Here is a 24,535-nt window from a genome sequence, read left to right on the forward strand (position 1 = left end):
ATGTTCCTTTCCTCTTGGACACTCGTCAGTGGGCTCCGAGCTCCTACTGCCATAGACCTCAGCCTCAGAGTCCTAATTCGCGCGCGTTCGTGCCAGTGTCGGAGGCGCTCGGCTGGGTGCATCCCCCCGGAAGGGGCAATTTCCGGCGGCCGCGGCGAGATCGCTGCAGTGCCTTCTCGCTCCGCCCTCACCGCTGCAGGGCCCGCCCTCGGTCCAGAATATTTAAAGAAGCATGAGCCGCCTGAGGCGTGCTATGGGAATAAGACCCTCTGATAAGGGGACGCTCTGACGGAGACACATGCATAGAAACACGCGGGTGGAGGCCTAGAGACAAGAGACTCTCGTCCTGAAGTCCCACTTTAGGGACGGTCTCCACACGCTGTCTGTTCTGACACTGTTTGTCCCTCGCGAGGCACTGTCTGGTCGTCCAGGAGGCGTGACTAGGGGCGGGAAGTGGGGCGGGAGCGGGGCGGTGGAGCCGGGGCTGCCGCTGTCATGGACGCCTGGGTCCGCTTCAGCGCTCAGAGCCAGGCCCGGGAGCGGCTGTGTAGGTGCGGCCCAAATAGGAGTGGGGGGAGGGTGGACAGAGGAAGACCCTCGCGAGGAGAGGTCGGTTCAGACTACGGGTGTCGGTTGGGGTCAGCTCCGGCTACGGGGGCCCGAACAGACCTTGAGGTTCACATTTGAGCTGGCCGTGAGGCGATGATTCGTTTGTGCTCACGAGAAAGATGGGGAAATTGAGGCACGAGTGGGCCAGTGGGGAGACAGCTGAGGGTTGCCGTGCACACACGGAGCCAACAGTTCCCTCGCTGGGCGGTGGTGGAATGAGGGGCGTTAACCCCGCGGCGGACAGCAACCCAGGCTCTGTCCCCAGAGCTGAGGAGGCATTGCCAGCTTCCCCGTCCCCTTCCTCTGCTGTCACATGGGAACTCCTCTGCCTTCGCTCTGTCTTCTGGTGTGCATTCAGCTCGAGGGCTTTGAAATCTCTTAGCTTATCTATTATGAAGAATAAACTGCCCTGCAACAATCGCCCCTACTCCCACCACACACACAACCCTCAACGTATCACACAGAGGCTTACAGTGATGTACCTGTGAAGAGCCTTCTCTGCCTTCACTTTCCCTTTCTCGTTTTATCATTGTCCAGTGTCTTATTTTGTCAGCTCTGAACAGTGCTCCTCACCCCCTTTGATGTTATGTTGTTAACTTTGGTGGAGTGAACTCTGGCTCATGCAGAACCCATGTGTACAGAGTAGAACTGCTCCACAGGGTCTACAAGGCTGTGACCTTTAGACTCTTTGTTATCTTTATGTCTTTCCTTCCCAGGCCCTCAGGAGAAAGGGTGAGATATGGGCATGAAGAGGAGAAGGGGAATGGTCTTGAACTGGGAAAGGGGGAAGTCCATATCTGCCTGTTGGAGAACATTTTTTGAGGAGAATGTTAGGGGGTATTTCCAGCTTATCTTGCCTGTCCTCTCCTCCAGGGCTGCCCAGTATGCTTGCTGTCTTCTTGGTCATGCACTGCAGAAACATGGGGCCAGTCCTGAGTTACAGAAACAGATTCAACAATTGGAGGGTCATTTGAGCCTTGGAAGAAAGCGTAAGTAGCTGTGCCTTTCCTTTTGTCACCCCAACACATCCTCCATCCCCAGCTTTTCTCCCTTAGTCCCTTCTTCTGTTTTTCACCTTTTATGCCAGTTTTTCTCCCTCATTTGGCTCTACATTTATCCTCCACCTGCCTCCCTATCAAGATAAGACTGTGGCGGGGGGTAAGGGAGTAATGAAGGATCAGAGGGAATAAGGGCAAATTTGAGAAAATTAAACTGGGACAAAAATTAATTAAAATTTGAAGCAAAAAATAATAAACCGTTTCTGCTCTTTTTGTTTGTTTTTGTCATTTGCTCCACTTTCACCCTTGCTTTCTCTCTTTCTCTGCATCTTGCTGTCTGTCTGCCTCTCCTTCTAAATCCTTGCTTTTCCTTGCTAATCCTCAAGTTCTACGTCTGGGTAACTCAGCAAATGCCCTCGAGTCAGCCAAACGAGCTGTGCACCTCTCAGATGTTGTACTGAGATTCTGCATCACTGTTAGTCACCTCAATAGAGCCTTGTACTTCGCCTGTGATAATGTCCTATGGGCTGGAAAGTCTGGATTGGCTCCCCGTGTGGATCAGGAGAAGTGGGCCCAGCGTTCATTCAGGTTTGATATCCTTTCCAACTACAAGACTTTTTGCATTCTTCATACTGCCTAGCTTGCCTTTTATGAAAGAAGGACCCTTCCACTGGGTCTTTCCAGAGTATAGAAGTCTACTCAATCACTTGGCTTCATATATTCATTCAGATCTTAACCTGTTAGAGAATAGTGAATGGGGGCAGGTGGAAGACAGATGATCTTCTGTGATGAATGACTAAGAGAAGATATTGCATTGCTTTGATTCTACTATCTATACCACAGATTCACCTCACTTCCTACTCATTCATTCATTCCAAGAAATATTTATTTGGTGCTTACTACTGGCTAGAGGATAAAGCAAAGAGCCAAACAGATATTGTTCTTACTCTCATTTACACTCTCACTTACAGTCTAGTGGAGGAGTCAGATATTAAAACAAATAACCACTCAGATATATTTATGGAAGAGTACAGGATATTATGAGAGTATAACAAGAGAAGCTAATTTAGACTGAATGGTCAGAAGAACTCTTTGTTCTTCTGACTGAGTTCTTCTCAGTAGCCTAAGTAGGAGTTAGACAAAGCAAAGTAGCAGAGAAGACCTTTATAAACAGAGAACATAATATGTTCTAAGGCCGTAAATCTAGAAAAAAATTTCAGAAATTAGAAAAATAGAAAGCTAGTGTGGTGGGCACTATTGAGTAAAGGGCTTAAGTCGAAACTGGAGAGGTAGATAGGGGCCAGATCGTGCAGGGCGTTTTAGGAATGATGAAATTTTTTTGTTTGTTTGTTTTGTTTTGCTTAAATTTAATCCTGAGCACAGTGGGAAGTTACTAAAAGGTGTTGAGCAGAGACATGACTAGATTCAAATTGTGTTTGAAGAAGATCTCTCTTGCTGTAATGTAGAAAATGGATTGCAGTGGGGAAAGAGATGCCTAGTATGGGCAAAAGATGATGTTTACTTGGACTAGGGATGTGGCTTTCAATGAAGGTGGAGAGAAATATATTTTGGGTGTAAAATTTTCTGTTTACACATCATCTGTATTTATTTCTTTGTCTCCCTACGATTCTCATTGCATTTTTCATTATGTTAGCATCTTATTCCGTTCCCATCTCCATGTCCACCTTGATTTTCTTTGTATTTTCACTGCTCTACAGCTATAACATGACTTACCAGGTATGAGAGTTGGAGCTAAGGCTGGCTGGAGTGAGATGGAGAAACAACTCCCAAGAAGAGTCCATATGCCGGGTTTATTAATTTTATTCTGCAAATATTTATTGAGCTCTCGCTATGTGGCAGACACTGGTCTAGACTGGGGGTACAGTGATAAAGACAAACACACTCCCTGCTCCTGTGGGGCTACATTCTAACAGGTGGAGACAGACATAAATAAATAAGAAAAATACCAGATAATAGTAAGTGCTATGCAGGAAGGTAAAATAGGATCATGTGGTAGAGGGTAAATGGCTAGCTACTTCAGACTGGCGTGTTAGGGAAAGCCTCTTCAAAGAGGTGGCATTTAAGCTAGACCTGAAGAACAAGAAAGAGCCAACCATATGAAGATTTCAGGAGAAGAGCATTCCAGGTAGAGGGAATGCAAAGGTCCTAAGGCAGAAGCAAGCTTGATGGGATCAAAATATAGAAAGAAACCAGTGTGTTTGGAATATAGTGATCAAGGGAAAGGATGGTACAAAATGAAGTTAGAGAGGTAGGCAAGGGCCAAATGTTGTTGAGCTCTGCAAACCTGCCTGTGGTGTCTAGGTTTTATTGTAAATGTGATAGGAAGATACGAAAAATTATAAGAGAAATTATTATGTTATTTATATTTATGCCGACTACCATATGAGATTGGATTGTTGCCTAGGGGGCAAGATTGGCCATAGAGAGACCAGTTAAAAGGCTAAAGAAGTAGTCTAGGTGAGAATTGATGGTGGCTTAGACTGTGGTTGTAGGGTGAGCTAGAGAGATGTGAGTTCTCTAGATGTTTCGGAGGTAGGACAGTTTGTTGAGTGCAGATACTGTTGTCAGTGCTCTGAGTGAATTAAAAATTTAAAAATAAAAAAACAGACATTGTTTTTAAGGAATTTATAATCTAATAGATTTAGGTCTGTCATGTCTCTTAAGTCACTGAAACAACTGAAGCTTGTTCTTTAAAAAGAAGTTTGCATTGTTGTAGCTCATGTTGATGGATGTTGCCAAGTGGAAAGTGAAAGTTGAGGTTTATCTTGGAAGAATAAATGATGTTCACTAATTTTAAGCCAGAATTTTAAGGTACACATAGATGCTCGTTAATTGCAGGAAGGTGGGAGGACATTTCTAAAGGTGGGCAATAACATTTACTTTTAGTGTTTCCAGTGTAATCCCTTCCATCACTAAGGGGAAAAAAAACATTAAAGTGGGGATGTTTAAAGTAAGTGTACATGTTCTTACTGACCCTTGTGCCCTGTGTATCCCAGGTACTATCTCTTTTCCCTCATCATGAATTTGAGCCGAGATGCCTATGAGATTCGCCTACTAATGGAACAGGAGTCTGCAGCTTGTAGCCGGCGACTGAAGGGTTCCGGGGGAGGAGCCCCAGAAGGAATTGAAACTGGGGGTCCTGGGCTATCAGGGACTCCAGGAGGAGGCCTGCCCCAACTGGCTCTGAAGTTTCGGCTGCAAATCCTGCTCCTAGCTCAGGTTCTTCGAGGCCATCCCCCGCTTCTGCTGGATGTGGTCAGAAATGCTTGTGATCTCTTTATTCCACTGGACAAACTAGGCCTCTGGCGCTGTGGCCCTGGTATTGTGGGGTTTTGTGGCCTCGTGTCCTCTATCCTGTCTATTCTCACCCTAATCTGTCCGTGGCTACGACTCAAGCCCTGACATTCTGGTGCAGGGTAAGGAGGGGACCTGAACTGATGAGATGGCATCGTAGATCACCCCTGATGTACCAGCCTTGTTCTAACTCTACCCATTGGTTGAAGTTCAGATCCAGCGATGAGGAGGGTGGAGGGAGAAGCTTTGGGGTTGATGAGGTGAGGAGAGGAAAGGTGACTCCTGAAGTCAGTTTGGATGAGTCTGATGTCCAAATCTGCCTCAACTTTTGTTCTTTTCCTCCTTTATTACATTGTCTGTGTCTCCCTTGATTCTTTTTAACTTTCCCCTCTTAAATGTATTTAAGATTCTGTGTGTATATGTCTCTCTCTTTCACCTTCTCAGTCCCCTGTCCTGGGAATTTAATCAGCAGCATTACCTTTTGGGGAAAAGAAGGGGTGTTGGAAGGTTTGGTCTGTAAGATTCTAACTGCCTTCTTTTTCTCACAGAGGTGGCTTCTGGTAGATTTTCCCACCTTCAAACTCCAAATCATAATTTTAAGACTTTAAGTCCTAGTGGACTCTCCCCCAACCTCTGTTCCAAGAGTTATTTAATACTTCCTCTTCTTCCCTCACGTCTACTTCACCAAACTCCCTCATGACTTGCCCCTTATCCTTCCCTTGAATCACATCTACAGATTTCTGCTTCTACTTTGATTTCAAAGATTTGTTCCCCAGCTTATTCTTACCCTTTCTTTGCCTACTCAGAATGATGTTGTGTCTAGTATCTTCCTGTAAATACTGTACAGAGAGTCTGTAAATAGCTGTGGCCCATGCCCAAGATGGAGAGCAAGCCTTCCAGGCCAGCAAATTAAAGATCAGTTTGCCCATCAACATTTGTGTTCTGGTTATCTGAGACCCGTATTTCTGTCACCATGGTTTGGGTTTTTCATGGGATTGGCCACTAGCATCATCATCCACAGACTTTTTATTGAGTAGTTACCATGTGCAGGACACAATACTAGGTGCTAAGAAGCTCCATGGTTCCATTTCAAGAACTTTACAGCATAGTTGAGGAGATGGAGTTTAATGGTAAAGCAATCTGGGTCCACAAAACCGACCCCACACCATGTTATAGTCCCTCCTAAAGCTATAATGCCACCAGGCAGCATAGAGTAAGTGCCACAAATAGAAGTAAGTGGAATGGGGCTGGTATGGCTTAGTTTGTGGCTGTAGCTTCACATGGAGGGACTCCCCTGGGAATGTGGTATCACTGTTATCAGTTCTTTCATTTTCCATATGCCAGGTTGGGATAGATAAGGTTGTGAAAGAAAAATAATCTATCTCGTACTTCTATCTTCTATTCCAAACCCAAGGAAATCATTATTGAACTGGGAACAACAAAAGATAAAAAGAAACAGCCTAAGTGGTCAAGAAATGTGTTCTCTTTGTATTTTGAGATGAGGCCTCCAGGGGGCAGCACCAAGGCAGAGAAATGGACTGAAAGCACTCAGTCCTCCTCTTGGTCTGGGGCTCCCCACAGTTCCCCACCATCACTCCTCCCATTCCTTCCAGCTTTATTTTTAGCTGCCAGTGGGAGGGGGCAGGATGGGAGGGAAAGTAAAGAAAACAGAAAAGGAGAGGGACAGAGGCACAGAAGACTTCTCATACGGACAGAAGAACATCCAGGCATGGAGCTACCCCTCATCCCTCACCTGTCCTTGCCCCTGATGTTCCTGACCGGTGAGGGAGCTTAACTTCTTGGCTTCTGATGGGAGTGGAAGATACATGGAATTGTTTGGCATTAGGATGTTTAGGGTTGAAATTCTTTGGGAGTTAAAGTGGGAGGTTAGCGCTGATTCTGCATTACTATAGACTGTGTGCATATGTGTGTGTATATGCACACATGCTTGTGCTCTCATGCGTGTGTGCACATACGTATTTGCCCTCTTGCACCCACACGTATCACTACTTTGATATTGAGACTTGTAGGATGCTGAAACTGGCCAGGGTCCTTCTTAAGATTTGTGTCTAGTTACCTAAAACCTTTTTCCTAAGCCCTGGAGGAGTAAAGAGAAAAGAAACATTCCCATGACCTTCCACGTGGCTAGTCATTGCTGTTGTCCCCCTCCCTACTTCCCCTACCCTTGGTGGTCTCTGGGGCCTGAGGCATAACTGACTAACTGGTGTGGTCAGAACTCTGGGATTATCTAACCACTGAGCTACAGTCCTGGTCATACAGCCCTTGCCAGTATCATGCAAAAAGGGTCATGTACAAAACATCTTTCTGAAAATGGGCATGGCTTGGGATAGAGCTATAGCCATTGGTGGTGGGGTGGCCTGAAAGTGGGATTGCGCGAATAGAAGGAGCAGGACAGTAGGGGAAAGAACCCTGAGAGGGACAAGAAGCCTGCATTTTTTCCTCACCAGTGCCCTGTAATCTTTGTTTCCTAAAATACCAGCTCTGAGTTTAAAGTGGTTGGAGCGGGGAGGGAAGAATCAGCCAGGACATTACAGGGCCCTTTAGAGGGGGCCAAGGGTTGGGGAGGTCATGGAGGTCGGCAGAGGGGCAGTTGGGAGGGTGGGTGAGTTAGAAAGGAGGAGGGTCGTCGGAAATTTTGGGGCGGTGGGACTCTTGGCAAGGAAGGATGGCAAACCACGTGTGTGGGCAGGCAAGCGGCCCCACCCACTTAATTACCACTGAGGTTTCCAGGGCTGGGATCAACCAGAGACCGAAACATTGGAGAGAGTGTGACAGTGACACTGGGAGTCAAGAAGAGATGGAAAGACAAGAAGAGACTCAGACACAGAGGTCCCTAGCCCTCTCTTGTTCTCCCTGTGGCCCTGGTTTTGGGAGAATTTGAAAGGAATGGTTGTGCTGGGGCTGCAGAAAGGCCCTCTCCCTCTTGTCCCTCAGTTTGGGGAGGAGGATGTGTAGGAGGGATGATGTGGAAGAGTAAGCTGACTCTCCAGACATGTCTGTCAATGAGATTTCAGGACAGGAGTGGAAACACAGCTGTGCATCTGCATGGCAGAGGGCCACAGGTTAGACATCTGGATCCAAACACAGGAAGGGGATCATCTGTGGTTGGGGCTCTGAGTACATGACATTGACAGAAGCCAGGAGAGCTTATGAGTCAGAAGCAGGCAGACAGACTGAGATCAGCGCTCATCACTGCTTCTCTCTGGCTATGTCTCTGGGTTCTCATCGGCCTCTCATACTGCTTCATGCTAACCTTATGATCCTGGCCCCCCAGGTCTCTGCTCCCCATTTAACCTGGATGTGCATCACCCACGCCTATTCCCAGGGCCACCCGAGGCTGAATTTGGATACAGTGTCTTACAACATGTTGCGGGTGGACGGCGATGGTGAGGGGAAAACTGGAGAGGCATGGGATTGGGATTGTGATGGTAAAGGGGAGGCAAGATAGTTGGGAGTCTGAGCTCATCCGATCTTTTGGAGTTGACTGGGGCTTTCAACATGCCAGACCCATGCACTTTCTCTCTGGCCTACCTCAAGGGTCATGCTTGCACTATGCTTATATTCACATCCTCCTCCCAGGATGCTGGTGGGTGCCCCCTGGGATGGGCCTTCAGGTGACCGGAGAGGGGATGTTTATCGCTGCCCTGTGGGGGGATCCCTCAATGCCCCTTGTGCCAAGGGCCACTTAGGTAAGAAGATGCCTGACTCTTCTATTCCTAACTCCTGACCTCAATACCCTGGTAGCTTTGACCCCTTATGCCCTGGTTTCTGCACCCCCATAGCCTGTACCCCCTCCCTATCTCTAACCCCTTCTCGTCCTCTTCCATAATCATCCTGACCTTAAGCATCCCCAGCCTTGACCCTCTGATCTCATTCTCTTCCCACCCCCAACCAGGTGACTATCCACTGGGAAATTCATCTCATCCTGCTGTGAACATGCACCTGGGGATGTCTCTACTAGAGACTGATGGTGTTGGGGGATTCATGGTGAGCTAAGGAAAGGGTGGTGGTGGGATCTAAAGGTTCCTGGCAGACCAAAGAGAAGTTGTGGTAAGGGAAACTGATCTATGAGGGTGGGGGTAGTCAAGGAGTTAAAAACCCTAGAAAGCAAGGGAAGGAATCTCAGGGAGTGGTCTTAGTGCCTCCTTTAGTTGGAAGCCTGCTCTGAGGGTGCCCTCCCAAGCCTGGGAGTAACGCTTTCCCCCACCCACCCCTAGGCCTGCGCTCCTCTCTGGTCTCGTGCTTGTGGCTCCTCTGTCTTCAGTTCTGGGATATGTGCCCGTGTAGATGATTCGTTCAGGCCCCAGGGGAGCCTGGCACCCACAGCCCAACGTGAGTCAGAGGAAGGGCCTGAGGACTCAGTCCCTGGGAAGGGATGCAGGGTGGGAAAAAGATGAGACAAAAGGACACGGAGCCTGAGAGAAGGCCTGCATGGCTATCCTCATTACTACCTAATGTGTCCTGCAAAAGTTCCATGTTTCCTAACAGCATTCAGACTCCTTACCGGGCTGTCAAAGCTCTGTGACCTGATCCAACCAACTTCAAAAACTCAGCGCTCACTGTATCTGTCCACACACCCTGTGCTTTGACCACTGCATTCACCTAACTACCACTGTGTCATCTGTTTTCGTACCTCTGTCTCCCTTCGTTTTTGAAGTACTTTCTACACAAATACCTTTCCTTATATTCTCAACCCCTCAGGGATCTTGCCCTTCAATATCTTATCAGTTGCTGCTTCCCTTGATTGTCCACCACCAGAACTGACCCTCTTTTGTTCTTCCACAGCACAGAGCAGTCCTGTGTTTCTATATAGGACTTAATTCCTCTGCTTTGTTTTTTCGTAATCGTATATACGCCGGCCTCCTCTTTCCTTTATTTCTGCATGTACCCAGAGCCTGGCACAGTGCCGTCTTTGCTCAATTAATGTTTGAATTGAATGTGATACTTTTCCTTTGCTATCCTCACACCCAGTACCCTTCTACACTTCTTTTCCCCTTCCCTGTACCCCTTCTCCTAGGCTGCCCCACATACATGGATGTTGTCATCGTCTTGGATGGCTCCAACAGCATCTACCCTTGGTCTGAGGTTCAGACTTTCCTACGAAGACTGGTCAGGAGACTGTTTATTGACCCGGAGCAGATACAGGTAAGAGAAGGCAGTATGGAGGGGCTTGGAAGGTGGGAGCAAGAGACAGAAGAGAGGAGATAATGTAGGTGGTATCTTCAGTAGTATCCAGTTGTTCAGTTCCCCTCTTTCGTGTACTTTCTCCCACCTTCTACCATACATAAACACATTCCATTTGAGCAAATACTTTATTCTCAGGTGGGACTGGTACAGTATGGGGAGAGCACTGTACATGAGTGGTCCCTGGGAGATTTCCGAACCAAGGAAGAAGTGGTGAGAGCAGCAAGGAACCTGAGTCGAAGGGAGGGCCGAGAAACAAAGACTGCCCAAGCAATAATGGTGGCCTGGTAAGGCATTGTGAAGGGGAGCGTGGCAGGCCTGAGTGTTGAGGCCTCGATGTACTGGGGGAAGATTTAGAGCGCGGTGTGTTTTGCATGCTTATTTTTGTACGCGTAATAGTGGCTGGTGGCATAAGGCTAAGTTGAACTGCCATTGCACTACCTATCGTTGCACTTTCATGAAGTGTCTACGTCTGTGTCTCTCCATGTCTCTGTCTTATTTATCTCCCCAGACAGAACTTTCTCTTTCTCTCCCTGCACTCCAACCTTGATGCTGACCCTCAGATTCTCCACTGACTCGCATCCTAGCCCACTTTCCGAACATGAGCCAAAACTTATCTCTGGGAATAAAGGAAGAATGGTCAGGTCAGAGAAGTCTTGTCTGACCTGACCATTCTTCTTATCTATGTTCTCTTAATATTTGTTCTCCCAAATGGAATATTTATTTAGTGAATCATTGAATAAATGAATTTTTTACTTATTTGCATTGATAATATGCTGTTTTATGTATTTTATGACATTCAAGCATTTGAGCTCTTACTGTGTGCCAGTCTCCATGCTAAATGATGTCAGGAGGATGGACAAAAAGGCAAGGTGCCCGACCTCAGTCAACTGCTGAGAGTGTTCTTAAGTCCTGTGTGTATGTCCGTATACATCTGACCACACGTCACTCCTTTCTCTGTCTTCTTAGTACAGAAGGGTTCAGTCAGTCCCGTGGGGGGCGACCAGAGGCAGCCAGGCTACTAGTGGTTGTCACTGATGGAGAATCACACGATGGGGAGGAGCTTCCCGAAGCACTGAAAGCCTGTGAGGCTGGAAGAGTGACACGCTATGGGATTGCGGTGAGAATCATCTTGGATTCAGAAGGATTTGCTGGGGTAAGGGGAAGACATTGAGGAGTGGGAACCTGAGGAAAACAGGGGTATCAACAACTTCTTCCCAGACTTCAGCCATGTATGTTACCCTCACTTCGCTTTAGCTGACTATGAACTATACCAGCTCTGACACTTCATTCTACTGCTAACAGATCTCACCTTGGTCTCCCGATCCCAGGTCCTCGGTCACTACCTCCGGCGGCAGCGAGATCCCAGCTCTTTCCTGCAGGAAATCCGAACTATCGCCAGTGATCCAGATGAGCGATTTTTCTTCAATGTCACAGATGAGGCTGCACTAACTGACATTGTGGATGCACTAGGAGACCGGATTTTTGGCCTTGAGGGTAATTATATCCTGGAGAAACAGGACAGGACGGGGAGTTCTGGAGTGAATTCAGTAGGTCAAAGGAAGAACTGTTCTCCCTGATACTGCTTTGATATTTTCTCATGCCCAAGGGTCCCATGGAGAGAATGAAAGCTCCTTTGGGCTGGAAATGTCTCAGATTGGTTTCTCCACTCATCGGCTGAAGGTTGGACCCCTCCATGATGCTTCCCGACCTCTGACCCCTTCATGACTCCTTCCAACCTCTGAACCAGACAACCTCAGCCCTAGGGCCCTTCCAAATTCTTCCTTTAACCACCTCCCCTGCCTTTCCAACTGACCCCAGCATACCCTCAGCGACCCTCTCACTCCTGGAGTTTTTTCTCTTCATTCCCCACTGTCTTCTCAGTGACCACATCTGGTTCTCCCCCACAGGATGGGATTCTCTTTGGGATGGTGGGGGCCTATGACTGGGGGGGCTCAGTGCTATGGGTTGAAAAAGGTCACCACCTTTTCCCCCCACGAACGGCCCTGGAAGATGAATTCCCCCCTGCGTTGCAGAACCATGCAGCCTACCTCGGTGAGTAGCAAAGAATTGCAGAGAACTGGTGGTTGGAGGGGGTACTTCCTCAGTGGGGGTATGAAGTACTCCCTCTTTACTTGTGCAATTCCTGCTTCTCGCTGCCTTGTTTCTTTCACTGGACCTCCTCCAGTGCCTTTAGGGAGGCCCCCCCGACTCTGACTCCATCTTCTTTCATTTTCACCCCTAACTCCTCACCCACTTCCAGGTTACTCTGTTTCCTCCATGCTCTTGCAAGGTGGACGCCGCCTGTTTATCTCAGGGGCTCCTCGATTTAAACATCGAGGAAAGGTCATCGCTTTCCAGCTTAAGAAAGATGGGGCTGTGAGGGTCGCCCAGAGCCTCCAGGGGGAGCAGGTAAGGATTCTAGGGAGGGTGGGACCCTTGGATCCCTGGGGGACCTCCAGGAGGTGGGAGAAGAGAGTGAAGGGGCAAGAGAGGGGCCTGAGAAGTCTGCGCTGAATTGTAGTTGGCAGAGCCTGTCAGTAGTGTGAGGACCAGACTGGCAGGCTGGTGAGTGCTTCCCACCAAGTCCACCACCTTTTCTCTGGGCTCACCATGGCCCTCCACTCCCCAGATCGGCTCATACTTTGGTAGTGAGCTCTGCCCATTGGATACAGATGGAGATGGAACAACTGATGTCTTACTTGTTGCTGCCCCCATGTTCCTGGGACCCCTGAACAAGGAGACAGGACGTGTTTATGTGTATCTGGTGGGCCAGGTGAGGCTTTCTAGGACTCCCTAGGACTTGTGGGAGGGTAGAGGGAGAAAAAGCACAGACATTTGAGGGCCGGCTGAGAGGACTGTCAGATCAGCATCTTCTGTCTTCTCACCTCCACCAGCAGCCCTTACTGATGCTCCGGGGGAAACTTCAGCCAGAACCCCCTCAGGATGCTCGGTTTGGCTTTGCCATGAGTGCCCTTCCTGACCTGAACCAAGATGGCTTCGCTGATGTGGCTGTGGGGGCGCCCCTGGAGGATGGACACCGGGGTGCACTGTACCTGTATCATGGGACCCAGAGTGGAGTCAGGTCCCATCCTGCACAGGTCAGGAGTGCCCAGATGAGGCAGGGGCATGGTGGTAGGAAGGGGAGGGGAAGAGTGTTCTTGTCTATCAAAAGTTCCCTTGGCTTGAGACCCAAACTGGGCAAGTACTTTAATCACTAGGCAAAAAGGTGAGAAGGTGGGATAGGATACAGGTTGCTGAGCTAGAAACCCCTATACACAGGTAAGTTTCTCTTATTCCCATGACTGATGAGAGGATTAGAGAGAGCCAGGTGGGAGGCCTGGGAAGCCAGGTGTGTGAGTCCCTGCCTCAGTCTTCCTTTTCTTCCTTTCAGCGGATTGCTGCTGTCTCCATGCCACAGGCCCTCAGCTATTTTGGCAGAAGTGTGGATGGCCGGCTAGATCTGGATGGAGATGATTTGGTAGATGTTGCTGTGGGTGCCCAGGGGGCAGCCATCCTGCTCAGGTGAGGGGTCCCAGCTGAGGTAGCAACGGACAGCATAGCAGAGCTGCTAAAAGCAAGGGCTTTGGAATGACGGACTTAGATTGGGATTATTTTGTCAATTTAAGCTCCCTGAGCCTCCGTTTCCTAGTTTATAATGGGAATAATAATAGCATCTACCTTAGAGGCTTGTTGCGAGCATTAAATGAAACAGTCTATGTAAAGATCTTAACGCAGTATCCTGTACATATTGTTGTTAGCTGCTGTTGAGTTGGCCCCACTTGTGGCGACCCATGCACAACGGAACTAAATGTTGTGATTGGTTGGCAACTGAGCTGTTGTGATTCATAGGGTTTTTGCTGGCTGATTTTCAGAAGTAGATCACCAGGCTTTTCTTCCTAGTCTATCATAGTCTGGAAGCTCTGCTGAGACCTGTTTAGCACTATAGCAACACCCAAGCCTCCACTGACAGACAGGTGGTGGCTGTACATGAAGTGCATTGGTTAAGAGCTTATTAAATGCTAGTGATCATATTCTATCAGGAGATACAGGGGAGAATGATACGTGTGCATCTAGCCCCTATGGTGGAGGTTAAGGTGGGGATAGCATCATTCTTTCCTTTGACTATGGGAAGCGGAACACTGGGGTTGCCCTTCTCAAACGGTTTACCTCCTACTGCCAGAAATTTCTTTCCCACCCCATCCCCAGCTCCCGACCTATCATCCACTTGACCCCTTCACTGACTGTGACCCCACCTGCCATCAGTGTGGTTCAGCGGAACTGCAGGCGACGTGGCCAGGAGGCAGCCTGCCTGACCGCGGATCTTTGCTTCCAAGTAACCTCCCACACTCCTGGCCGCTGGACTCGTCAATTCTGTGAGTGACTATGGTGCATCCTGGCCAACCCAATAGCCTTTGCTCACGTTGGTCTCTGGACCCCTCTACACCATCACCTGGCCTCCCCCATTTAGATATGCGGTTCACAGCATCACTGGATGAGTGGACGGCTGGGGCACGTGCAGCATTTGATGGTACTGGCCAGAGGATGTCCCCTCGGAGGCTCCGGCTCAGTGTGGGGAATGTCACTTGTGAGCAGCTGCACTTCCATGTACTGGTGAGAATGGGCTGGGAACTACTTTGCTGCGGGGCCTGGGAGTGAGGGGAAGGCTCAGGCAGAGGAGGAATGTCAGCTGGGTCAGCACGAAAGCTTAAGCAAGAAAAATGTGGGAGTTCAACTTTGGAGTCAGGCTGATCTGGTTGCGACTCCTAGCTCTGCCATTTATCAGCTATGAACTCTGGCAAGCCACTGAGCCTTCAGACCTCAGTTTCTTTGTCTGCAAAAGGGGTAATGATAATAACTACCTCGTAGGAATTGCATAAGAATTACATTTAATAGTATCGATAAAATCTTAGCACAGTGCCCAGCACCTAGAAAGTGCTCAATAAATGATTACTATAGTTACCATTTGGGAAACCCTGGTGGTGTAGTGGTTCAGAGCTATCACTGCTAAACAAAAGGTCGGCAGTTTGAATCCACCAGGCGCTCCTTGGAAACCCTATGAGGCAGTTCTACCCTGTCCTATAGGGTCGCTATACATCGGAATCAATCTGATGACAATGAGTTGTTTTTTTTTTAATATAGTTATCATTGGAGCCCTGATGGCACAGTGGCTTAAGTGTTCGACTGCTAACCAAAAGGTCAGCAGTTTAAACCCACTAGCCCACTCCTTGGAAACCCTATGGGGCAGTCCTACTCTGTCCTGTAAGGTCACTATGCGTTGGAATCAACTCTTTGGCTTTGGTTTTTTTAAAGTTATCACTGGGGCCCTAGTGGTGTAGTTGTTAAGAGCTCGAGTGCTAACCAAAAGGTTGGCAGTTCAAATCCACCAGCCACTCCTTGGAAGCCCTGTAGGGCAGTTCTGCTCTGTCCTATAGGGTTGCTATGAGTTGGAACAGACTCAAGGCACCTAACAACAATAACAATATAATTGACATACCCAGCAGGACCCTGGGATGTAGCCCTGATCCTGGCTCCCCATGACCCTTGACTCTGGTTTCTTTCAGGATGCATCGGATTATCTTCGACCAGTGGCCTTGACTGTGACCTTTGCCTTGGACAACACCACAAAGCCAGGGCCTGTGCTGGATGAGGGCTCACCCACCTCTATACGAAAGCTGGTCAGCAGTGCCAAGCCCTACCCTGCCCCTGGGTCCCAGCCCTGCCCTTCCCAGTGAATTCAAGAGAAAGGAGAGGGAGGGGACATGAGATCTCAGTGAAACCTGACCCAGGACCCCTCTAATCAAAGTATACCTACTTTTTCTCTTTACTTTTTTCTCTACTTCTATTCCTTTTTCCTTTGCTTTCCTCTTAGCCTTCAGCCCCTTCTCTCTTCTCCAGGTCCCCTTCTCGAAGGATTGCGGCCCTGACAATGAATGTGTCACAGACCTGGTACTTCGAGCTAATATGGACATCAGAGGCTCCAGGTGGGATAGACATGAATGGCCAACCAGGGTGACCTGAGGCACATCAGAAGGGACTTGAAGGGAGCTGGGGGATTGTCTCTCACCCACAATAATAGAAGTGAAGCTTTTGGCACCCCTTCAACTCCTGGGCTCTCCCTTCTCCACCACTCCTAGGAAGGCCCCGTTTGTGGTTCGAGGTGGCCGACGGAAAGTGCTAGTGTCAGCAACTCTGGAGAACAGGAAGGAAAACGCCTACAACACTAGTCTGAGTCTCAGTTTTTCCAGAAACCTCCACCTGGCTAGCCTTACTCCTCAGGTGCCCTTGGGGGAGGGGGTTTGGGTGGAGGGGAGAAAGGAGGAGGAAGAAGATTGGGGTATTGGCCTTGGTCCTGAGGTCCTCTGGAGAAAGGCTCAGTGTTTGGAGACTGGGGGTAGTGGAGCTCGCTGACAACACAGCCCCAGCTCCGGCCTCCACCCCTATTCCTCTGTCCTCAGAGGGACAGCCCAGTGAAGGTGGAATGTGCAGCCCCTTCCTCTCATGCCCAGCTTTGCAGCGTGGGGCACCCTGTCTTCCAGAGTGGAGCCAAGGTGAGTTAGGATCCAGGATGAGAAAGGAGCTCTGGGAGAACAGGGGCTGGGCCTGGGAAATTTAGGGAAGGAAGCGCACAGAGCTCCTGTTCCTCTGTAGTTGCCCCTTGAGGAGGAACCTACCATGACCCCATGTCCCCTGCCTCCAGGTGACCTTTCTGCTAGAGTTTGAGTTTAGCTGTTCTGCCCTCCTGAGCCAGGTCCTCGTGAGGCTGATCGCCACCAGGTGAGAACAAAGGGAACTTCTTCCCAGCCGTCTCCTATAGAGCTTTGACTCCTCTACTACCAGAGAGGGGTATCTGAGGAGGGGCTGAGATGTGAGCCTCTCACCCTGACCCTACAGCAATAGCCTGGAGACAGATGGGACCCTTCAAGATAATACAGCCCAGGCCTCAGTCTACATCCAGTATGAGCCTCACCTCCTGTTCTCTAGGTATGGCCCAGCTCCCAGCTCGGACGCAGTTTGTACCCCAGACTCATACCTTTATGTTTCCTCCTTCTCCCTCCACGTGCTGTAGTATTCCCAGAACCCCAAATGCTTGGGGCTGCTCCATTTCTTTGTCCTCAATGCCCCTCAGGCTGAACCTTTTAAGCATCTTACTTTCCTTAGGAATAGGGTGCTGTCCAGTATCAAAGGATTGGAGCTGGGGGTGGGGGGTATAGGGTATGGCCATGAAGTTTACATCAAGTCCATGTTCATGTCCTACTCCATGTGCCCCACCTGCTTATCCATGAGCTGGTCCTGCCTTCCCTGAATCCATGTCTGTGTGCTGATCATGTGCCCCTGTGTCTGTGTCATGATTGTGACCTCGTACTTCTTGACTTGGTGTCCACACAGTGAGTCCACCCTGCACCGGTATGAGGTTCACCCATATGGGACCCTTCCAGTGGGTTCTGGCCCCGAATTCAAAACCACTCTTAGGGTGAGAAGCTGGAGGGGAGCTTGGCATGAACAGGGGAGGGGGAGGAACAAGAGCTGTGTGGAAAAAGGATGGTGAGAGTGTCTTTCGAATCTCAGTGATATCTAGGGTAGAAGGGGACAGATGAGGAAGAGTCCTCTTTTGACTCCCACCTCCTCCCATTTCCAATCCCCCCTCTTAGGTGCAGAACCTCGGCTGCTATGTGGTCAGTGGCCTCATCATCTCAGCCCTCCTTCCCGCTGTGGCCCATGGGGGCAATTACTTCCTGTCATTGTCTCAAGTCATCACCAACAATGTAAATCTGGGCTAGGGGTGTGTGGGACCCTGCCACCTTGAGCTGGTAGACTTATTGAAGCTGGACTCCCACATATGAGAGCTTCCTATCTGCTGGGTCCCTGGGGGACTCTCTTTTTACGTATGTGGCTCTTTGAGAAGAAAGAAAGAAATTATCCAGGGAAGAGCTACAAGAATGTGGGTGGTATGTTCCTGCCCAGGCTGGGGTAGCTGGCCTCTCACCATCAGGAGGGTCACTTAAGTTGGCTTTTCCTTTAGGCAAGCTGCACAGTGCAGAACCTGACTGAGCCCCCACAAGCCCCTGTGGACCCAGAGGAGCTTCAGCACACAAGTAGACTGGTATGCATCACAAGAAGAAGAGTCCAGAGTAGGCATGTGGGGTGGGGGGCAGTAGAGTCGGGGGAGCCTTGAGACAGGGGAGTGGGGCCCAGACAGGGAATCTTTCTAGCCCAGAGTCCTGATTTCTCTCTCTTTCCTGGTAGAATGAGAGCAATACCCGGTGTCAGGTCGTGAGGTGTCACCTTGGACGGCTAGCGAAGGGAACTGAAATCTCCATTGGACTACTGAGGCTGGTTCACAATGAATTTTTCCGGAGAGTAAGCCCTTCCCTTTCTACAACTCTTCCCTTCTGCTCTTATCTGGAACTTTAGCATAGGCTTTGGGGGTAGACAGACCTGTGTTCAAGTTCTAGTTTTGCCTCTTATTAGCTGTTTGACCTTGAGCAAGTTATTTGATTTCTCTAAGCTCTTATTTCCTCATCTCTAAAATGGGGATGATAATACCTACTTCATGCAGTTGTTGTAAAGAATAAATAAGATAACAACCTGGGCATATGGTAAACACTCAATAAAAAATAAGAGCTAGTTAATTTCCTTGTATTTTTCTCCATTTACCATCCCTTAGTGCTATGTCAATCATCATTAACATTTACAGAATGCCCTAATTTAGTCAATTAATAATCCATCAAGTAAGTGCCTCCTATGTAAAAGGCACTGAGGAAGATGTCTCCAACATTTAACACCATGCCTAACTCATTGTAGGTGCCTAATACATTTTTGTTAATTGAATAGATAAATGATTGATATTACATGCAGGGTTTGTATTGGGAAGTAATGATTATATAGTTCAGAGAGATCTAGATTACAAAAGGTCTCTAAAGTTAGGGAGGTGTGATTGATCTTAGTCAGAAGTGAGTTCCTGAGTAGAGAAATGACATCTTAATTATAACAACCTATATGTATTTAGTGCTATGCATTTGTATTATGTTTTTCTGTACACCACCTTCTTTGAAAAATTCAAGATCCCTGGGATGTATGTTTTAGAAAAGTTAAATCTGGCAGACCACCCTCACCAAAGCTGGTTTTCTCTGTATTCCTCCTTGGTATTGTTTTTTTCATCCGTCTATTCATTCTTTCAACAAAGACTTATTGAGGAGCTGCTATGTACTTGAGACTGCACGAGGCACTAGGTACTGGGGTCACAGAAATTAAGACACAGTCCTTCCCCTCAAGGATCTTAGAGTTCAGTGGTGAAAGATAGAGAACTAAACAGACTATTATAACCTGATCCAGGGTCGTGGGGTTCGGAGGAAATACTTGCCTAGTTTCTAGAAGGGATGACATCTAAACCTTAACTAAAGGAGGGGTAAGACTTAGCCCAAAGGAAAGGGGAGTAGAATACATTTCAGGCAGAGCAAACAGCAGGGCCAGAGTTTTTTCCATCTATTACCATTCTTCTCTTTTCCACCTTTTCTTCTGGTCTTGAGGGTTCCAAGGAAACACACCACCTGATGATGGCTCACTTCAAATGCCTTCCCATCTACTTGTTCCACAGGCCAAGTTCAAGTCTCTGACAGTGGTCAGCACCTTTGAGATGGGAACTGAGGAGGGCAGTGTCCTACAGCTGACTGAAGCCTCCCGTTGGAGCGAGGTGGAGCTGGGGCTGACTTGCAGAGCTGTGAAAACAGTGAGGGTGGGGTGGAGTAAAGGGTACCCCTGTACCTTTTCAGAGCAGAGGTATACATTAGGCAGCAGTAGGTGAGTCAGAAGTGATAAGCCAGGATGCTTGGGTCCCAAAGCCTCCATTCTTGCTTCGGTGTCTTTCCTTTAAACAGAAAAAGGCTATTATTTCTTCTGTTTTGGGTCTGGCCTTGCTATATTGTGGGATGAGGCTAACTGGACTAACAACTGTATATAAAAAGCAGTTCTTCTCCCTATACAGAGCCTCTTGGAGGTGATTCAAACCCACCCTGTCCTCATCTCCCTGTGGATTCTCATTGGCAGTATCCTGGGAGGTCTGCTCCTGCTTGCCCTCCTTGTCTTCTGCCTTTGGAAGGTAAGCATTGCTATAGTAGTAAGGATGCAGCATTGTGCTCATGAGTTGAGGGATCCTTGATTATAGCAGGGAGAACAGGATTAGTGCTGGGCAGCTGAGTAGGTTGTGGGTATCATGCTTAAATCTCCTTTACTGTACTCCATGAATGTTGGTTGAATTACACTAAGCTGAGAAAAAGAAATTTTAAACCCATTTTTGGAAGCACAACAAAGTGCAGACTTCAGATAAGTCTAAAGGCTGTTGGCAAGGTCCCCAGTCAGGACATTTGGTGATGACTCTTATCTCTTCCTCTACAGCTTGGCTTCTTTGCCCGTAAGAAAATCCCCGAAGAAGAGAAAAGAGAAGAGAAGTTGGAGCAATGAATGTAGAAGAAGGCTCTAGAAAGCCCTCTCTGGCAGCTTCTCCAAAAGACTTGCAGAAGAGTGGAGCTTTGGGGGCCCAGACAGGACAAGAAGGAGCCTCTGGTCCCTCTCTCCGAACCTGCAGCCTGGCCTGACTTTTCAGTCCTGAGGATGCTGTTGGCAAGAGATGAGTCTTACCCTCTGCCAGTAAGGGCTGGCACCAAAAGTAACAGCACTCCCACCCTGTGCTTCCCTCCTCCTCATGATCCTGGGTTCCACAGCCAATATTTAAACCTTTGTTTGGGGCCTTGTTTTCCCCCACCCCTGGGAATCAAGAAGTTTTTGCCTAGGTCTCTGACTCCTTTGAGATTTCCTCTCTGTCCTCCCTCACAATTTGGAAAGGATTGAGGGTATCCTCCTCCAGTCCCCGCCCTCTCACCTTCCTGCCTGCCCTCACTCTGCAGGAGGGAGCTGACATTGGCCTGAAAGAAGTAAAGTCAACATCTGCTGCTTTCCTGTGGAGTCTGGTGATTCAGTGAGCCAGATGGGAGAGTCAACAGGAAAAAAGGAGGGAGGCAGAAAAGCCACAAGAGACATTCTGTACAATTTTAAGGAACAGAGAAGCCTTTAGACAGGCAACTGGCATCCCCTGAAACCTGAGCCTTTGTGCATTCGCCCGCCCTCAGGTGCTGGTGAAACAGAGCTGCCCCCAGGCTCCCTGGCCTTCCCAACCAGCAGCCTTGCCTGGGAGCAAAGCCAGGGCCTGGTGCCTGATTTTCTGGAGCCAGGGGCCCCCAGGTGGCTACAGCTGGAATAGCAGAGAAGATTGGATACCCCCGGCAATGTTTTCTCCACCTTTCTCAGACCTTCCCCACCCATAAGCCTTCCTTGAGGGCCTCCTTACAGAAACCAGAGATAGGGTAGAGGACTGTTGATTGATAGTGGGAAACCCTATTGCCTTACCAGCTTTGGGAAGCAGCAGCCCCGGGCAGTCTGAACAAGTGGGGTCTGAATTAAGGAAGAAGCCGAAGTGAGCAGCGTGAGGTCTCTGGGGAGCAAGTCCTTACTTGCTCAGTATTGGTTGTGTAGCACAAAATTGCTCCTTGGAAAACATTTCTGAGACAACCGCAGTTACACCACATCTTGTAGGGCTTCTCTGGTGGAATCCTTTTGCCAGCCCTTGAACGATGTTTACTGGAAATTCTCAAGTTAATTTCTGTCTCTGAACTCCCCCCATCTCTCAGGCCCACTGTTTGGTCATGGCCAGTAAAGAGAATTGGATTCTCATCAACAACTGAGTAATATATTTCTTTGGAATCAAGACTTTGGATACAAAGTCATTTATTAGTCTTCAGAGTGCAGCCCTGGCAGCCATTTGAAGAATCAGCAGCCGTTTAGAGACGGGAAGACAGGAGACCTGACTGGACAGTTGACTTGCAGCCATAAAACCTGTTCTCAGTGGCTGTCCTGAGGCCTGGCCACAATGTGTGTTTTGGCTTGTCCCTGGCCTTCTGCAGAGAGCCACCCTCCTGGGCATTGTCTGTGTTTCCTAGCAGGGCAGACAGTATATCAGATGGTCAAAATAAATAAAGTTCAGTGTCAAATGACTTCTGGCTCTATTTGAGTTATATAGGAAGGACATGGATTGCTCAGGAACAGTGAGTGGTAGATTCTTAGTTTGCCTGAGACCTTGTACAGTGGAATCCTTGAAGGCAAAGTTATGAAATATTTGAAATGTTTTCTGTGACCCCCACTGCAGATGTGCTCCAGCCTCCTGCAATCCCCACGTACTTAAGTGACCACAAAGTATAAACTGTGTGGGTGTAAAAATGGTGTGGCGGCGACGTCTGACCTCTTCTAAGTTCACAAGGGAGAGGGAGAATCAAGATCAACAGCCCAAGGCTGATTCCTATGAGACAGAGGTCAGACAAACCTCCTCTCTCTGCCATCTTTACCAGTTCTGACACCAATCGTCCCTCCCACAGCACTTTCTACTTCTCGTCTGTGTTTGATAATTCATTGCAGTGGCCACATAGAACTCACAGATAATACTCATAGTTACAGGGTTTACTAGGGAAATAACAGGTTACAGTTCAGGTTCAAGAACACTGAGGATATAGTTCTTTAATCAGGGCAGGCTCTTCTCAGCTATGTCCACAGACGGGCCTTTCTCTGGCCCTTTAGCCTCTCAGCCCCTCAGCCCCTCAGCCCAGACTTTGCTCTGCTCAGGCAAGTGTTGTAAAGCTCTTTTAGCTCTGCTGATAAGTGCCTGGAGGCACCCCACTCTGCCAGTGAGCCTTGTGCCCAAAGTTGGTCACCATTCTCACTTCGTGGGCTGGGAAGCCCTTCTTTTGCTGGTCTCTCTTAATTCTTGCCATCTCGCGCCATAATCTCTCACTGTCTTCCATGTTACAGCTCCTCTCTTTGTCTCCTGGATCTAGGAGGTTCTCAGTGCAGGGATCCCGGGTCCAAAGTATGCACTCTACTCCTGGCTCTTTCTTGGTGGTGTTAAAATCCTCACTTCCCATCTCTTGGAAGCCTCATGGGTTAGCAAAACTGACTAATCCCCTCATTAGGGTTCCATACACTTTATTTGCATGGTCCCACCCCCACAAGGGTGTCATGTACCTTACATACATTATTAACAGGCTATCTGATCCCCTTGGTGAGCCACAAGCACATCAATTGCATAGTCCCACCCAGTTTTTGGTGGGAGTTACAAAAACTATGGCTATAAAAAAAAAAAAAAAAAGGGCCATATTAAGTAATTCGCTGCATTGCAGTGGGTTTGGGAAGTGCAGAGGCCTAGACTGAAATCCCAGGTCTGCTGTTTATTAGTTACATGGCCTTGGGTGAATCATAACTTCCCTTAGCCTCAGATAACAATAAAAGGCTGTGTGGTACAGTGGTTAAGAGTGAAGACCGACTTGGGTTTAACTCTATACCACTTCGAACCTATTTGACCTTAAATTTAATTTCTCTAAGTCTTGGCTTCCTCATCTTTAAACCTATTAGAGTTGTGAGAACTAAATGAGATAATTCAAGTAAACGGTAACTATTGCTGTAAATGAAAACGCTGGTGGCGTAGTGATTAAGAGCTATGGCTGCTAACCAAAAGGTCGGCAGTTTGAATCCACCAGGCGCTCCTTGGAAACCGTATGGGGCAGTTCTGCTCTGTCCTATAGGATCGCTATGAGTTGCATTCGACTCAACGGCAATGGGTTTGGTTTGGTTTGGATTGCTATAAAAGGAGTCCCTGGGTGGTGCAAATGGTTAAGCTTCTAAGAACGAACTAGAAGGTTGGTGGTTTGAATCCACCCACAGTCACCTCAGAAGAAAGGCCTGGTGATCTGCTCTCAAAAGATCACAGCCTTGAACACCCCATGGAAAACAGTTCTACTCTGACACACATGGGGTCACCATGGGTCAGAGTCAACTCAATGGCTACTGTTTTTCTTCAATTGTTATAAAATAATCTACCTTGCTGCATGTTGTGAGGATTAAGTAAAAAGGTATATCAAAGCACCAGCTGGTGCTCCTAATTCCCTTCACAGACCCTGAAGATTTGTTTCTTCTTTGTGCTTTTGTCTCCTCCCACTAAATCTTATCCTGTGCCTTGTTGCCTTTGGAATAAACTCTCAGTGTCTTCCAAGGTGCTAATTAGCTAATTAACTTAAGGTTCTAATGGTAGAAATCAAATCTATTATAGACCTGCTTCTTTAGACACCCAAGGTCTTTCTAGGACCCTAGGACATGTGCACTAAGAAATGGCCTTCTAGAGGCCATGTCTCTCTGTTGCCTAACCCTGAGAATTGTGGCCTGTCTGGCCTAACAAGGCAGGGGCAACCATTCTGTGGCAAGCTGATGAGAGGTTATATTGTGATGGGGAGGGCGGGGGGGGGGAGGGTCTACGATATCTCTCAGAGCACTTCACATAGGCTATATAGCCTGATCAACCTTCTTGGAGT

At 48.3% G+C, this 24,535-nt stretch overlaps 1 protein-coding gene across 1 annotated transcript; it reads left to right on the plus strand.

Moving 5' to 3' along the window:
- Positions 1 to 474: 474 nt before the first annotated feature.
- ITGA10 (integrin subunit alpha 10) lies at positions 475 to 23,071 on the plus strand. The gene is given in 34 exon segments (XM_023541033.2): positions 475 to 551; positions 1,483 to 1,598; positions 1,994 to 2,195; positions 4,625 to 4,847; positions 8,218 to 8,329; positions 8,523 to 8,566; positions 8,569 to 8,632; positions 8,839 to 8,930; positions 9,161 to 9,275; positions 9,961 to 10,088; positions 10,266 to 10,414; positions 11,097 to 11,247; positions 11,459 to 11,624; positions 11,737 to 11,810; positions 12,038 to 12,182; positions 12,391 to 12,539; positions 12,760 to 12,903; positions 13,025 to 13,228; positions 13,522 to 13,652; positions 14,337 to 14,503; positions 14,599 to 14,741; positions 15,692 to 15,805; positions 16,026 to 16,111; positions 16,265 to 16,406; positions 16,586 to 16,678; positions 16,828 to 16,904; positions 17,022 to 17,111; positions 17,517 to 17,601; positions 17,780 to 17,893; positions 18,151 to 18,231; positions 18,375 to 18,488; positions 19,726 to 19,821; positions 20,113 to 20,226; positions 20,523 to 23,071. Coding segments are annotated over 34 exon segments (4,047 nt in total). The 5' UTR covers positions 475 to 495; the 3' UTR covers positions 20,589 to 23,071.
- The last annotated feature ends 1,464 nt before the right edge of the window (positions 23,072 to 24,535 follow it).

The sequence above is a fragment of the Loxodonta africana genome, chromosome 3 (genome assembly GCF_030014295.1).
Source record: "Loxodonta africana isolate mLoxAfr1 chromosome 3, mLoxAfr1.hap2, whole genome shotgun sequence".
Classification (NCBI taxonomy): Eukaryota; Metazoa; Chordata; class Mammalia; order Proboscidea; family Elephantidae; genus Loxodonta; species Loxodonta africana.